Raw genomic sequence first — 16452 nt, forward strand, 5'->3', positions numbered from 1 at the left:
CATATGTAAACATCAACTGGCATTTCATAATCACAAAGAATAAGCAACAATGCATATTAACAAAATAAATTGTCTCTCACGGGCATATTGTCAAGCACATGGTGTATAAGTTATATAACAACAAACACCATGAGAATACACGACCATAAAAAAGGCAACGTGGATAAAAATCCAAGAAAACCAAAATACAGTCCTAATCAGCAAATTTCCTACGTTAATTCACATACAACTCACACAAAAAAAGAAAAATAAAAATGAAATAAAAGCCTACTGAAGTTGTGAATCCACTATAATGTTTTGGTACTTTCACCATCAAATAATAAGTAGAATTTGAATTATTGAGACCTATTAATTTGCTGGTTTATAAATTGGGTTTGGCTTAATCAGACAGCTAGTTAGGCATTTTGTCAAGCAATAATGTGCATAATTTGTCTATTGCACTAACAAACACCAATAAATACAAATCAGGTATCCATTCCCAATATAAGACAAACAAGCAAGCAGAAGATTACACACCAAAAACATATATAGCTGGATACAAAATACCTATATCTTCATCTTTGTGACACGGCGACGATGGTGATGAAGCGGGGGGAACTGGTGTAGGCATTGTACCTCTGGGGATTTGTTCTCTTAATAGGCGACGGTGAGAGCAGTGGCTGATGATTTCGTTTAAATAGGATACATCGAATAGGAAATTTCTAGGAGGGAAGGATGGTGGCCTCCGGTTGGCTGACTGATTGGAAGATAAAGTAGGTCACTACAACCACGTAGACAGGACAATGAGACCAGCTCATCTCTTCACAAAGAGAGTTTCTTTTCCAACACATGGGATCGACCTTCAATCTTCAAACGGTGCAAACAAGATAGTCACTTGGTTTAATTAATATTCTCTTTGCACAAGAAGGGTGAAATGGACAATAACATAACATAACATAGCGTTAGATTCAAGGGTAAATTACACTGACACCCTCTAAGGTTTCTGTTTAATATAGATTTTTCCCTCACATTTGAAAAATTAAATTTATCTTCTATCAAATTAAAATAACATATTAGCCCCTTAACCTTTATACCTATAAAATAATAAAATAATGCAAAGATTTTATTGATGTCATTTCAAAGAAAATAACAATCATCTTCTTTGATTTAACTCACACAAAAAATTGAGTTTTTATTTTATTTTTTTATTTATATTTTGTACTCTTTTTTTTTTGTTTTTACTGAATTTTTTTAATATTTTAAGCAATTTTTTTTTAAAATTTTTTTAGATACACCTAATCTAGATATACTTAAGAAGTATAATATTTTATGATTTTTTTAAAAATAAAAAAATACAAAAATTCAATACATTATCTTATTCTGTTGTATTTAATGGATTTTTTTTAAAAAACAAATTGCACAAATTTTAGATTTTTTAAATATATCTAAATTAAATTGATCTAATCTAGATATAATGGGAGAAATAAAAATGAAAAATTATATTCATATATAAAAATTTATACAAAAAATGTCATAAAAATATTGTGATAGTGATATTGTTATAAATATAAATCGTGTTTATGGGTGTTTTATTTAAAGTGAAAAATCACCATTAAGCTATATCATTGTATTTGAAAATTCTATGTAAAATTTATGTTTATATATCATCATTCAATAAAAATATGTTCGCATAGAATTTAATGATAAAAAGTTGTATAATGTAGTCATGATGATAGGGAGAAGAAATAGTAGAAAAAAAAGGATAAAATGATCATTTAGAAAATTTTAAGACATGACATCAGCAATTCAGGAGATAATTTGTAATGAGATTACAAATCTCAGGGAGAAGAATGTAATTTTTCAAATGTAAGAGAGGAATCTGTATTAAACAGAAACCTCAAGGGTGTCAATGTAATTTACCTTAGATTCAATTGACCTCTATGCTTCTTTTCTTTTGTATAATACTAGTTGAAGCCCACGCGTCTTTTATATAATACTAGTTGGACACATCATAGTTTGTTAAGATTAAATTAGCAGTTGTCACTCCATTTTTTTTTTAATTTTTCACATAAATGAAAGCATCCATAACAAGAAGAGCTATGCTCATGAGTTGTGTACAGACAAACATACAAATATTTAAGGAAATTAATCACAAGCTTTTCCAACTCCATCACAACCAAATAACATGTTAGTGGTTTGGGAAATGAAAATCCCCAACGCTTCAAGATGTATAGTGTCCAAATCAATGTGATCTAGTCTTCAATTTCCAAATTCATGATCAGCAAGAAAATAGGAAAAAGTAATTAAAAAAATGGAAGCAAGAGAAGATAAAAACTTGAATGGAAAATTTTGCATGTCGCAGGTTGTAACTTCAAATTTTAATTTTAATTTGCAAGTAAAATAACTTATCCAACCAAGAGCACTGAAACTAAACAAAGTGATTCCAAAAAGTGCCCAATGACAAAATAGCAAAACATAGGAGTCATGGCTAACACAATGGCAGCCAGTTGATAAATAAAAAATATAGTTCCTACTAATAAAGAGATTGGTGATCTAGATGCACATTTTCATTAGTTTACATTCTTTACAAACAACTTAAAGGAAATATTCCTTTCGGATTAAGAAGAAATTGAAAAAACAAATCACTGAACAAGAAGCCAATAACAAATATTGAAAGTAAAGTAATACAAAGAAAGCACAGATATTGACCAATTTTTAACACAATACTTTTAACCCCCCAAAATCAACATAATAGATTATGCTAAACGAAGCACCAAGGGGGTGCAAACTGTATAAGAGAATAGACTAACATCTCAATTTTCAAAATTCAAATTAAAAAATTCATTATGTAGTGTCTTGAAGGCTAGAAAACCTAGATGCAATGAACAAGACAATATGAGGGAATGATTAAAATGATCTCCTATGTTGTGCTTGAACTTACCAATTGCTTATGCATATGTTCAGTTGCTAATGTTGCCATTTGCTCCACCTCTGAATTTCTTAGATCCAATCCATCCAAGTGAAATCCAAGAAAGATAAAACCCTAATGAATCTTCTATGAAATTAACAACTGATTTAGAATTAGAACCCATTTGGTGAGCCCTCCTATACTTTGGATGTTTGAAGAATAGTCAAGCTAGGCAATAGAAGGCAATGATTTCATCGCTCATTGTTTTCTGAGTTACACATAAAACTTTTTCAGATGTAAGAAAGCCATTCATCAGAGAATGAGAAAATGACATGCAATTGTTGTTCTTAGTCGCCATTCCTACAATTTGGCTACTTAGAACTTCAATTTGCCCTTGTTTTCATCAAATAAATCCCTAGGCACTTATCCTGGAAAATAATCTTCCAAATTCTATTATACAATTTCACAAAGATAACATATGGTCAGCTATATCACTGTTTCTGGTCAATTTCAAACTAACAAGCACCTCTGCTCTTTCAAAAAAAATTCACTCATTTGTATAGATTACAGGAATGAAAACATTGATCAACATATTAAATCGTGGCATAAATTAAACAGACTAATGCAAAGAAACTCCATAATGCATAATCGAACACAGACAATGAAAACGATTTATCTCTCGCATATAAGATCAAGTAACATGAAAATCAAACCAGTTTGTATTCATATAAGTAGAGTATGCAGATCCAATGGAGTGAATGATCATAAGCCAATCACAATCCTAAGGTTCAATCTGACATCACAACAAGTTAAAGGAATGTAAATGATCATCATAAGTGTAGCACAGACTAAACTTTATGCATATAAACACATATATACGCATATACATACATCAAAATGTAGAATCATGAATATACCTTGGGATTGGATTTTAGATTTAGAGAGTATGGATTGAGAAAAATGTATGGATATTGTAAATATATAAGCCTTTGGGGCCCTTCCTCATGCATTTATGTATATTATGAAATGTTCATATAGCACGTAGTAAGTTTAAATCAACTGAGTATTCAATTTTTTAAAAGTCTTGTCTAGGGAAAGAACTGAGATTTAGATGTATACATAAGGAAAGTCTCGTGCAACAAAAAACACAAGCATATGTTAATTGAAAAAAAAAACATTTGTGGGTAATAAAACACAATTGATTTGATTAAAAATGCAAAATCATGATTCATATCACCAACTGTACCTTTTCCACATGTTGAATGAGAAGAGAAATTGCTTTCTCAGTGTCCACTGTTTGACTTTCTCTTGCAACAAATATTGTCACTGTTGTTCCAAGGCTTGAACTTTAAGAAGTCAATCTCTGCGTTGAATTCCCACCCACTATCATTAGTCAAGCTTGAAATGATTGTACATTCTTTATAAAATGTATAACTATTTGATATGCTCTCCTTCTAGAAACATATATTTGATATTTCCATAGAGGTTTCCATTAGTAACATAACAAGTATAATTCCAAGCTACAAAAAAAAAAAAAGAAAAAAAAAGAAAAAAAAAAGCATTTTAAAATAGTGAAGTTCTGATTTCAGAATTATTGTTACAACCACTTTTAATTATTAAAAATGTATCATATTTGAATGATTAAAGTATTAGCGCTCCTTCTATATCTCATTATTTGTCGTTGAGAAATGTTAGAGAGACAAAACCTAAGTAATTTTGTATTTTATTAGTGTGAGTCAAGCATTGATCCCTCAAATCATGGAAAACTAGACAAATAGCATGATGTATGTAGGATGTCCACATATATTGAAATGCTTATTTTAGTTTGTGTCTTGTTCGTAAAACCAGAACATGGCGAAAACAGATTCACCAAGTCTATTTCATAGTTCGCTAGCTATCTCACGACAATTACTATCAACCATATCAATTCAATGCTTTGTTTTTTGAATTTATTGTAGTGTCTTTAAATCTACAAATCCAACAATTTTGTTCATGTATGTATTGTATGCCCAACATAGATGGCTAATGTCCAAAGAAATAAGCATGCAGATTCCCTTATGAACATATTCACAAACATCTCGTAGGCGTATTCAATGGCTATAAACCTATAATCAATCTATAAATCACAAAGCAAACATTACAAAGAAAACATGTTCCAAGAAGGGGGACCATGAAACCCAAACCTCAAGGGGCAGGCGTTCGGCCAAGGTACCTTCGCGAAGATGAAGTTTGCTCAGAGCACAGAGACCGGTGAGAGTGTTGCAATAAAGGTTCTCGATCACAGCATTATCCTCAACCACAAGATGGTCGACCAGGTCTCTATATATATACATACACACTGATATGTTCATTATTTTTCCATAAGAATAGGTCATGCATGAGAATAGCAACCTCTCTGCCTCAAGAATAGGATTTAGTTGTAGTTTGTTTTCAATAAATGGTTGTAACCGCTTCCACGTTTTGTGCCACAACCCTCTGCATTATTATTTCAAGTTGTTAATTTCCTGTAGTTGGTGTTCTCTTTTGGCTTACAAATAGCCTGGGAACTGTGGAATAAATATATAGAGAATTAATATCCCAAACCTCTTTCTTCTTCTTAGTCTCTATTCTTCTTCTTCTTGGTCATTCACTTGCTGTTCATATACAAATTACTCATCATTTGGTATTAGAGCCAAGCTACATGGACACACGGGCTAAAAGCAATGTTGAATTTTGCAATGAAGTCAGCGAAATCCTTGCTTGCCACGAGTCCAGCTTTGACCAAATCCATGGTACCCTACAAACTGTTTTGACAGAACTTCAAACCATACGAGTCTCACAAAGCACCATTCCCATTGATAACCCTTTTGCCCAAGTCGAAACCACCCATAGAAGACCTCGACCCACCTCCAACAATCAATCACCAACCCAAGGTACCAACAACACACATGACCAAAACCATACACACTTGAAACTCTCATTTCCCAAATTCAACGGAGATGATCCGACAAGTTGGATCTTCAAGGCTGAACAATATTTTCATTTCAAAAATGTTGCTCCTAATCAACAAGTTCAGCTTGCGTCCTTTCACCTCGAGGGCATAGCTCTATAATGGCTTCGATGGCTGACCAAGTTTCGGGGACCTTTAACTTGGAACGAACTAACCAAGGCCCTGTTGCTCCGTTTCGGTCCCACTGACTATGAGGATCCCTCCGATGCTTTGACCCACCTCAAACAAACTTCGACAGTGGCTACCTATCAAGAAGCCTTCGAGATGCTCTCACATCGGGTTGATGGGTTGCCTGAAAATTACTTGATTGGGTGTTTCATTGTGGGGCTCCGTGATGACAAACGCTTGGATGTCAAACTCAAACAACCATGCACCTTAGTTGACACCATTGGAGCTGCACGGCTAATTGAAGAGCGCAACTCTCTACAAAAAAAAAGGGAGCAGTTCCTTTCGTTCCCAAGTGGCAGCCTTCACACCGCGGTCTACTCCAAACAACAAAGTCGGAGTTTTAGGACCTCCACCCGCATCAAAGGTGGGTCAAACCGTGGCTAACACTCCAATTCCATTCTGACGTATTACCAGTTAAGAGACACAAGAACGTCGCGAGAAAGGGTTGTGCTATTATTGTGACGAGAAGTTCACTCCGGGTCACCGCTGTCATAGACCCCAATTGTTTATGATCGAAGAGTCACCCATAATTGAACCTACAGTGGCTTCCTGAAATCTCATTCCATGCAATAGCAGGGACAACACATCCTCAAACATTTCAAATGGTGTGTAAATTACAAAATAAAGTAGTGACTGTCCTCATTAATGGGGGGAGCACCCACAATTTCATCGATCAAGCCAGAGTCACGAAATTTGGGTTGCCCGTGTCATGCGATCAAAAGTTGCAAGTAATGGTGGCCAATCGAGACAAAATCGACTATGAAGGACAATTCCTTGGGCTCACACTCCTTGTTCAAAACTTTCCGATTCAAGCAGGTTTTATGTTTTACCAGCAGCAGCCTGTCAAGTGGTTTTGGGAGTTCAATGGTTGGCCACCCTTGGACCAATTGAAACGGATTACAGCCGTCTTACCATGTCTTTCTGGCAAGGAGGTAAATCTTGTATTTTTCAAGGCCTTAAGCAACCTACAACCACTGCCTTGAGCGACAAGGAACTTCTCAACCTCAATGGAATAGCCTTGTTTTTTCAAATCATTCCAAGCCACGAACCAACTTCAGTCAATGACCCTCCTGTTGACCTTGCCCAAATCCTCCCTGAATTTGAGCATGTCTTTGACATCCCCAATACCTTGCCCCCAATACGAACCCATGACCACCACATTCCGTTACAACCAAATCAAGCACCTATGAGTGTCCGACCCTATCGATACCCTTATTATCAAAAGATAGAAATTGAAAGGATGGTGAAGGAATTTCTTGACTTAGGTTTGGTCCGCCCCAGTACAAGCCCATTTTCTTTGCCGGTATTGCTTGTCAAAAAAGTAGATGGAGGTTGGCAATTTTGTGTTGATTATCGAGCTCTCAACAATATTACCATCAAAGACAAATATCCAATCCCCATCATAGATGAACTCCTTGACGAATTACATGGCTCTCGGTATTTTTCAAAGCCCGATCTTCGTGCTGGATACCACCAAATATGGGTTCAAGAGGCGAATGTTCATAAAACTGCTTTTCGGACAAATGACGGACATTATGAGTTTATTGTGATGCCCTTCGGACTTACAAATGCCCCCTCCACATTCTAGAGTTTGATGAATGACTCACTGCGACCCTACTGAAGGAAGTTTGTTATAGTTTTTTTTTGACGACATTTTGGTGTATAGCAAAAATTGGATCAACCATCTCAGCCACCTCCGTGCGGTCCGCCAAGTTTTTTCTAGCAATCAATTATTTGCCAAAAAATCTAAATGTTGTTTTGGTGTTTTATAGGTAGCATACTTGGGACATCTTATTTCTTTTGCAGGAGTGGCCGTCGATCAAGCAAAGATTAACTTAGTTCTTGAGTGGCCCACCCCCACTTCGGCAAGAGGAGTTCATGGCTTCATTGGTCTAGCCGGATATTACCGAAAATTTATCAGTGGGTTTGGAGGAATTGCGGCACCTCTCACTCGATTATTATCCAACGATGGGTTCTGATGGACTTCTGAGACCGCTTCTGCCTTTTTCCAACTGAAGAAAGCACTCACAACTCCTCCAGTCCTCCGATTACCAAATTTTTCTCAAACCTTTGTGATCGAATGTGATGCTTGTGGGGTGGGCATTGGAACCATTTTATCACAACAAGGCCAGCCAGTCGCATACTTTAGTGAAGCTCTTAAGCCCACGGCCTTAGCTTTATCAACATATCAGAAGGAAATGCTAGCAATAATTAAGGCCATCCGCAAATGGCGGCCATATCTCATCGAAAAACCTTTCATTGTTCGCACTGATCAAAAAAGTTTAAAATATTTGTTAGAGCAGCAAATCACGACGCCGGCTCAAACCCAGTGGTTACCAAAAATTCTCGGGTATGATTACATCATTGAGTACAAGAAAGGGAAAGAGAATTGCGGGGCTGATGCCCTCTGACGGGTTGGCGAGCTTGAATTCCATGCCATATCCTTGCCTATTGTGGAGTGGTGGACCACACTCCAGAAAGAGGTCGCCACCGATCCATTCTATAGCCAGTTGTTGGGCTCATTACCATCACATCTTCAGCCATAGTATTCCTTACGTGATGGAGTGCTCTTCAAAAATGGATGTATCTATTTGAGTCCCTTATCACCACTACTTCCTACCATATTATCCACACATCACTCCTCACCGGTGGGTGGACACTTTGGCTATCATAAAACATTAAGCGACATCCACACCAGCTTCAGTTGGCCTCATATGCACACCACGGTTAAGGACTTCATCAAAAAATGTGATATTTGTCAACGATGCAAATCTGATTGTTCATGTCCCGTTGGTTTACTACAACCGCTGCCCATCCCCGAAAAAGTTTGGACTGATATTTCCATGGATTTTGTGGAAGGTTTGCCACTGCCACACGGCAAAACTGTCATCATGGTGGTGGTCGATCGCTTGACCAAATATGTGCACTTTATTCCACTCAAGCACCCATTTACCGCTCTCACCATGGCCAAAGTCTTTCTTGACCAAATTGTCTGACTTCACAGCATACCTGCATCCATTGTAAGTGATCGTGATAAAGTTTTAATCAGCTCATTTTGGAGAACTTTATTTCACCTGCAGGGTACAACTCTGGGTATGAACTCTAGTTATCATCCCCAAACCGATGGCCAGATGGAAGTGGTTAATCGCACACTTGAGCAATACCTCCGGTGCTTCACGCATGACCAGCCAAAAAAATAGACTAGATGGGTTTCATGGGCTAAATATAGTTACAATACTTCCATCCATTAATCTAGAAAAATTTTCCCTTTTAAAGCTGTGTATGGTCAGCCTCCACCAACTCTACTTTCCTACATTCCTGGCACAACAAAAGTGCAAGCCATGGATGACCTTCTACGCAGCCGTGATGACATTCTCAGTCTCTTACGTCGAAATCTGGTTGTCACCCGTGACCATATGAAGTCACAAGCTTACCAACATCGTCTGGAAGTTGTTTTCGAGGTCTATGATTACGTGTACCTCAAACTTTAGCCATACAGGCAGAAGACAGTTGCCTTCTGCGGCTCTATGAAGCTCTCACCTCGATTCTTTGGGCCTTATAAGATCCTTTCCCAAGTCAAACCTGTGGCTTACAAGCTCGAGTTACCGGTTGGTTCCCAAATCCATGACGTTTTTCATGTGAGTCTCTTAAAGCAGCACATTGGACCAGTCACAACTACTTCCACTTGCCTACCACCCTTATCCGACGCATCTGAGATTCTTCCTTAACCTGAAGCAGTGTTGGACACCCATGTCATCCAAAACGGGCTTTACTGACCAAAGACTGAGATTTGGTTAAATGGGTGGGTGCACCCATTGAAGATGCTACTTGGGAGAATCGTTGACGTTTTTCGAAGACTTACCCTGATTTTATCCTTACGGACAAGGATAGTGTAAGGGAGGGAGGAGTGATATGTTCATTATTTTGCCATAAGAATAGGTCATGCATGAGAATAGCAACCTCTCGGCCTCAAGAATAGGATTTAGTTGTAGTTTGTTTTCAATAAATTATTGTAACCTCTTCCACGTTCTGTGTCACAACCCTCTGCATTATTATTTCAAGTTATTAATTTCCTGTAGCTAGTGTTCTCTTTTGGCTTATAAATAGCCTGGGAACTATGGAATAAATATATAGAGAATTAATATCCCAAACCCCTTTCTTCTTCTTAGTCTCTGTTCTTCTTCTTCTTGGCCATACACTTGTTGTTCATATACAAATTACTCATCACACATATATATATCATCATCCTATTTCAAAAAATTGTTTTGATTCACAGAATCAAAGTGACAAAGTTTAAAATAATCAATCTGATAATCGAGAGCTTGTCTTCATCTTTTGAATTATCTTGTCTTCATCTTTTGAATTATCTGTTCCAATCGATCAGATCATGCGTGATATAATTAACACATACATATGTAGTTGAGGATTTTCGCCAAGGTTAACAATTCTTTCGGTATTTTTCAGAGATATTTAATTTAAGATTCTATAGATACAAAAAATCAACCGCAGTTCTATCTTTGATTAGAAGCGTGTTCTAAGAATTTGGCTTCAAAGCTTTCTACAAACTCCAGTTCTATCTTTGGGGAATTTCTCTCATTCATTTGGATACAAGAAATTGCATTTTTCACAACGCAACAAAATATGTTGCTAAAAGGAAAAATTCGTTGGCAAAGAGTTTTGCCGACACACAAAGCTACGTTGGCAACCCGTAGGCAAAAGTGAGTTGGCAAAAGTTTTTGCCGACGAAATTATCATTACGTTGGTAAAAGTAATGCCTTTAGCGACGAACATAGTCGTCACTGAAAACCTCCATCCAGCGTCGGCAATTTACCTTGCGTTAGTAAAAGTCATTCAAATATGATGATTGTGTGGCACTTTTCGCAACACAAATTTGCATGGGCAAAAAATATACTTTTAGCAACAACATATGCGTCGGCAAAAGTAAACTTTTGGCAACACATTTACGTCGGTAAATGTTGCCACTTGCCGACGATTTGTTTGTCGCTAAAGCTTTACTTTTGGCAACGACAAATTGGTATTGGCAAAAAATACACTTCTACCAACACAATATGAGTGGGGAAAAGTAACTTTTAGCGACACATTTACGTCGGTAAATGTTGCCATTTACCAACGATTTGGTTGTCGATAAAGCTTTAGTTTTGGTAACGACAAATTGGCATTGGCAAAAAATACACTTTTAGCAACACAATATGAGTGGGCAAAAATAAACTTTTGGCTACACATTTACCGACAAGTTATTTGTCGAGAAAGCTTTACTTTTTAACAACGACAAATTTGCAGTGGCAAAAATAATTGAAACTCATTTATAATTTTTTAAAAGATTTACAGATTTACAAGAGGCATTCCTCAGGCACCACTATAACAAACTAATAACATTGATATGAAATCACACAAAATACCTCCTCCATACCCCCTCCATACCCTTCCAGCCAAAACACCAGCAGTTGCCCGAACTTACACCTAATGACAACCACCATTAATGAAAACTTCATCTATTACAGATTGGACAAAAAGTCCTGCACCCTTCCAAACATCAACAACACCAGCAAACATCCAACAACAACACAACAGCACCTCATCGTAACAAACACCATCACAGCAGCATCACCACAGCATCTCAGCAACAGCAGCAACAGCAACAGCAACATCACAGCAGCACCAGAAGAATAGCAGATTAGTAAAGCAGATCAGCAAACTGATTCAACACAGATCATCACCAGTTTAGAAAACCATTTCAACTCAACAACCCAAATATCATATAACCAAATCAGAATTGACGCAGCAGTTTACCTCATTTACCAGAACAGTCAGAAAACAAATCAAACAAAACCAGCAACAAAACAACTCAACCAAATAAAAAATCAGGACAAACAGATCGCATCAATCAAAAGCTACATCAGAGGAAAAGCACACAGAATAGAGCCAATCAGCACCAGATTCAACACAACACAGCATCATGGCACAAAAGTATCCACCGAACAAGCTTGAATAATCACCAACCAATGCCACACCTTAAAGATTTTGACTCACCCATTTTATATTTGAGACAATCTCATGAATGAAGTCGAAACACCCTATATGATAAGACTTCAACCATTGTAATTGTCATTTTACTGGGACTATGTTGCTCAAGAAGGGTTTCCCATGTATGAACAAAGTACTGATGATGATAGCCACAGTAATTGTCAATCATTGTCTGATGATAATTGTGGAAGTGATGATATGTTATTAGATTCTGAATCTGATAATAATGATGGATCTCAATCTATTGGTAAGGGTAAGGGAAAGGGTAAGGGTAAGAAAGGACAGTTCGAGGTTGGCATGCTATTTCCTAGCATTGACATGTTTAGAGATGCCTTACGGGACTATGTTGCTCAAGAAGGGTTTTAGCTTGTATGAGAGAAGAATGAGAGAACAAGGATTTCTGCTCACTGCGGTAGCCAGGGCTGTTCGCGGAGAATTCATGCCTTTCTATTGCCTGATGACATCACTTTTAAGATCAAGACAAATGCTGTAAAATTTAAAAAAGACCAATCGCAAAGCTATGTATCGCAAAACATCAGTCATTAAATGTGTGTATCCCAACCTATACAAAAACCACTAAAGAAAAGTTATGCACTTGTACCTTGAGCCGATTATCAAATTTGGAGACGACAATTACTCTCTGTCTAAATGTTGGTTCACTTTCTGTCAGTCCTCAATCTGTAAGGACCAAGTTTTACATATGAATCAACCAATCCTGAAAAACAGTTCCACACTTCCAGTTATTATGCATATACTTGGAATATTTGCTATGGTTTATAAAGGTAAATGTTGTAGCTTGAGCCAACCATTTAAATCTGAAGGCTTGAGGTTAGCTGCTGAGATAACTTCCACCAAGGCATAAGCAACAACTGGCTCCTCCTCATACACACAGGACGGGTTTTCTAACATATGAAATAATTTAAAGATTAGAAAACCTTCAAGCATCTAGAAAAGGAAGAAATGACAACATAGAATTATCAAACTCATGTAATAAGCGACAACAACACCAGAACGTTCAAATTTCAAAGAAACTTGCACAAATAAAGTAATTTGTTGCAATAGCAAAAGAAACTATGAACTATGCTCATCCAACCCCAAAAAAAGGAGAGAGAGAGAGAGAGAGAGAGAGAGAGAGAGAAAGAGAGAGAGAGAGAGAGAGTGAGAGAGAGAGAAGAATACCAAGATCTATCCTTTTCTGAATCCTCTACTGCTAATATAAAAATTCATATTTTGAGAATTGAACATCCCCCTAAATATGTTTGAAGGTCAAATGAATACACCACAGTCTAGTCTAAAAATAAGAACATTCTAGTTGTTACCTTCCCTTCAACATGCATGCCCAACAGGTGCAACTTCACCCACATTCTGAGACCCATTCTCTTCCTTAGTTTCACAACAAGTATTGCACTCATATCATCTGAAGTGTATTAGAGATCTAGTGCCCATGATAGGCAGAAAAACAAATGACATTGAACTATATCGGTCCTCATATTGGTCACTATCCAATAATTCAAACCGATAGAATGCTTAACCATATATAGGTAACAAATTATTGTAAGAACTAATACTGAATCAAAACAAGCCTTTAATTGGAAACTAGGGAGTTCTTAAAAGAAATTCACCAAGTGGAGCTGAGAAGTATCATGAAACCTGCCTAACCAGAATAGAAGGATCTAAGAACAATAGGAATTTCCATCACCATGTTTGTCATCCATCAATTGTTCAAACAGCCCTCAAAACTATACAATTCTTAGTAACTTTTAATCCATCAGGTTAACAGAAGTTAAGTAAAAATTCAAACTAATTCACTGGCTGTCATGTTTACACTAGGAGAGTAAGTTATATAAAAACACTCAAATCAAGTACACCACAATGTTTACAAAGCTAACCTTATACCAATGCACTGGAAACAGTAAAAGTAACTAAGCATTGAGATTGTCCATACACCACAATGTTCACTGATGGCTCTCTTCACTACTTTAGAATGTGACTGGTGCACTGAAATATGAAACAAAGTCGAATCATTTCACTCAGAACCATTAGTGGCAAATTTATTACACTCAAATCATTAAATTAGTCATGAGAAAGTCAACAAAATGCTTCTATAATGAAGGTACCAGTAAACAAGATCAGAAACATTGACCTCCTTCCCCCACCATCTGCTAGTGGGGAAAGAAAAGAAAAATATATATATATTCATCCCTACAATAAAATACCCGAGTAATGCACAATTAAAAAATTGAGATTGTTAACCATCCATGAAAGATATAGTGCATTTGTTTTTTTTCTTTCATTGTTGATCAGAAAAAGGACATCAAGCATTGGAGTTATGTTATATGTTATGGGACAGGCCTGGATGATAAGTTATTTTGCTCTTGTGTTATGATGTTGCATGTTTGGTGTTTTTTTTGTGTACATGTCATACTTGCCAAACAGAAAACTACATACGAATTATCGTAGCCAAGAGATTCAGAAACAACAGACCTTGAATATTAAGCTCCTCGCTTACCTCAAAACATTCAACCAATGGATCTTCCGGAAGAGATCTACAAAAAGGCTGGCAGGAACCCCTACATAACTAGCCCTACATTCTCGACTACTCTAGCAGAAATGTATAGAAGACATTCTCGGGGACCAAAAAAAAAAAGGGTGAAAAAGATAACGGAAAGATAACGGAATATCCAGCCTTCCAAAAATACCTGTAATTGATGATAAAACTCATCTAGTCATAACAAGACTAAAACTTAGAATGTCAGATAATACTTTGTAATAATAAGATAGTGTGGTTACTTTGTGGATGCTGCTACTCTATGACCTGAGCTAAAATTCAAACTAATTCTTGTTTTGTTTCACTCAATACTCTTAATATAGCTAGACGGCGATCAATACTGATTCATCTCCCAATACTGCTACTAAAACCTTAAATGCACATTTTCAACAGATGATTTGCACCCTTGTTGATCCTATTGTATTTTTCTACTCAAATATAATCTTGTTCTGACATAAAGTAGATTTGTCACAAAAGATCCATCTCAGGAATCAATTAGCTCAAGCTATCTAAAATAGGTATGACTTTGTACCTGTCATTACATATTCTGGAGCAGCATAGCCATATGTTCCAACAACCCTTGTAGAAACATGCGTTTTGTCTCCTTGGGGCCCGGCTTTTGCCAGACCAAAATCTGAAAGCTTTGCATTATACTCCTGTGAAAAAAATCCTTTTTAATAGCAATTTCAGTAAAGCAAAAGACTTGATATATTCGTTAATAACGGTTTCAAGAATCCTTTGTTGGATTGGTTGGGATATCAGAGAGAGAGAGAGAGAGAGAGAGAGAGAGAGAGAGTGGAAAAGGAGAAAGAAGAAGTAAATATCATAACAGAACAATGAAAATAGCTTTGACCATTTCTACAAACACATGGAGTACTCAGCAGAACAATTGGATCAGTAATTGGTTCAAACAACTAGCAAAAACCCAACATGTAAAAATTGAAAATAACAGAAGAAAATTGAGAATCGGAGCAACACCAAATGCCTGCAATATGTGAATGAATCTGCATAGGTATACATACATACATATATATAATTACATATGATTACCTGCATCATAAACAAGACTGGTTCTAGGAATAGTGTTGGGAGTGTCTTTGGAAGCAGAAGGCTTGCAAGTACTTCTAACACTCTTCCTGAAAACTGCCCAACACCCACACTTGTTGTTCTCCGTTGGAGCTCCCTCCCACTAACTCAACCTTTCATGTGTTGATTTGATTTTAAGTGCAACTTGTAGCCAATGAGTAGCAGTGTGATGAACCTGCCAAAAGAGCAAACAAGGTTCACAAAAAGTCAAATAGAGTTTCGAGATAAAAAAATAAACTAACAAACACTATTGTAGAAGTTCGCATCATTAAATATGCAGACAAGTGCAGACAAGTTAATTATACTGTAAAGTGTTAGTAAGATGAACTCGTGTTCGACCATTACCCCTCCAAACAAATAACATAAATTATCATACTCCTTGATATGATTGTTTACTGTTTGGTTGACCCATACCAGGTCTTTGGTTATTGGTCTAAGGTGATGAAAAAATTAGTACAACTGGGTGTACAGACCAATCACTCTTAACAATGGCAAGGGTTGATTTAGTATTTATACTCATGAATCATGATAACATTTGAAGTCCGCAACCCCAGATAAAGCTGACAAGTAGGTTCACGTAACAATACCTGGCCCCTTTGTATGACAATAGGTAAAGCAAGTTGTATTAAATATAAGAATAAAGGGGATGCTGGCCATGTTTAGAAAAGGTTAAACTATGATAATCGTAGACATATAGATATAAAAGACAACAAAAAAACAAACCCCCCC

At 36.6% G+C, this 16452-nt stretch overlaps 1 protein-coding gene and 1 pseudogene across 7 annotated transcripts; one reads left to right on the forward strand and one right to left on the reverse strand.

Annotated features, from left to right (window-relative positions):
• The first annotated feature begins 1771 nt into the window (after positions 1-1771).
• Positions 1772-16452, forward strand: part of LOC114294032 (CBL-interacting serine/threonine-protein kinase 8-like) — a 34634-nt pseudogene continuing 19953 nt past the window's right edge.
• Positions 11705-16445, reverse strand: LOC114296720 (putative serine/threonine-protein kinase PBL11). 7 transcript variants are annotated; one of them, XR_014365043.1, is made up of 5 exons: positions 15688-16445; positions 15170-15293; positions 13979-14087; positions 12896-12991; positions 11843-12767 (listed from the first exon to the last, which is right to left on the reverse strand). XR_014365043.1 is itself a non-coding variant. In XM_082921779.1 (4 exons), exons 1-4 carry the CDS (start codon positions 15694-15696, stop codon positions 12970-12972), a joined length of 264 nt encoding a protein of 87 aa, XP_082777905.1. In that variant the 5' UTR covers positions 15697-16445; the 3' UTR covers positions 12052-12969. The 7 variants fall into 7 exon arrangements, 1 of the variants encoding a protein (XP_082777905.1); XR_014365045.1 differs by having other exon boundaries at positions 12055-12767; positions 13409-14087; XM_082921779.1 differs by having other exon boundaries at positions 12052-12991.

Source organism: Camellia sinensis, chromosome 3 (genome assembly GCF_055761805.1).
Source record: "Camellia sinensis isolate YWXY chromosome 3, ASM5576180v1, whole genome shotgun sequence".
Taxonomy (NCBI): Eukaryota; Viridiplantae; Streptophyta; class Magnoliopsida; order Ericales; family Theaceae; genus Camellia; species Camellia sinensis.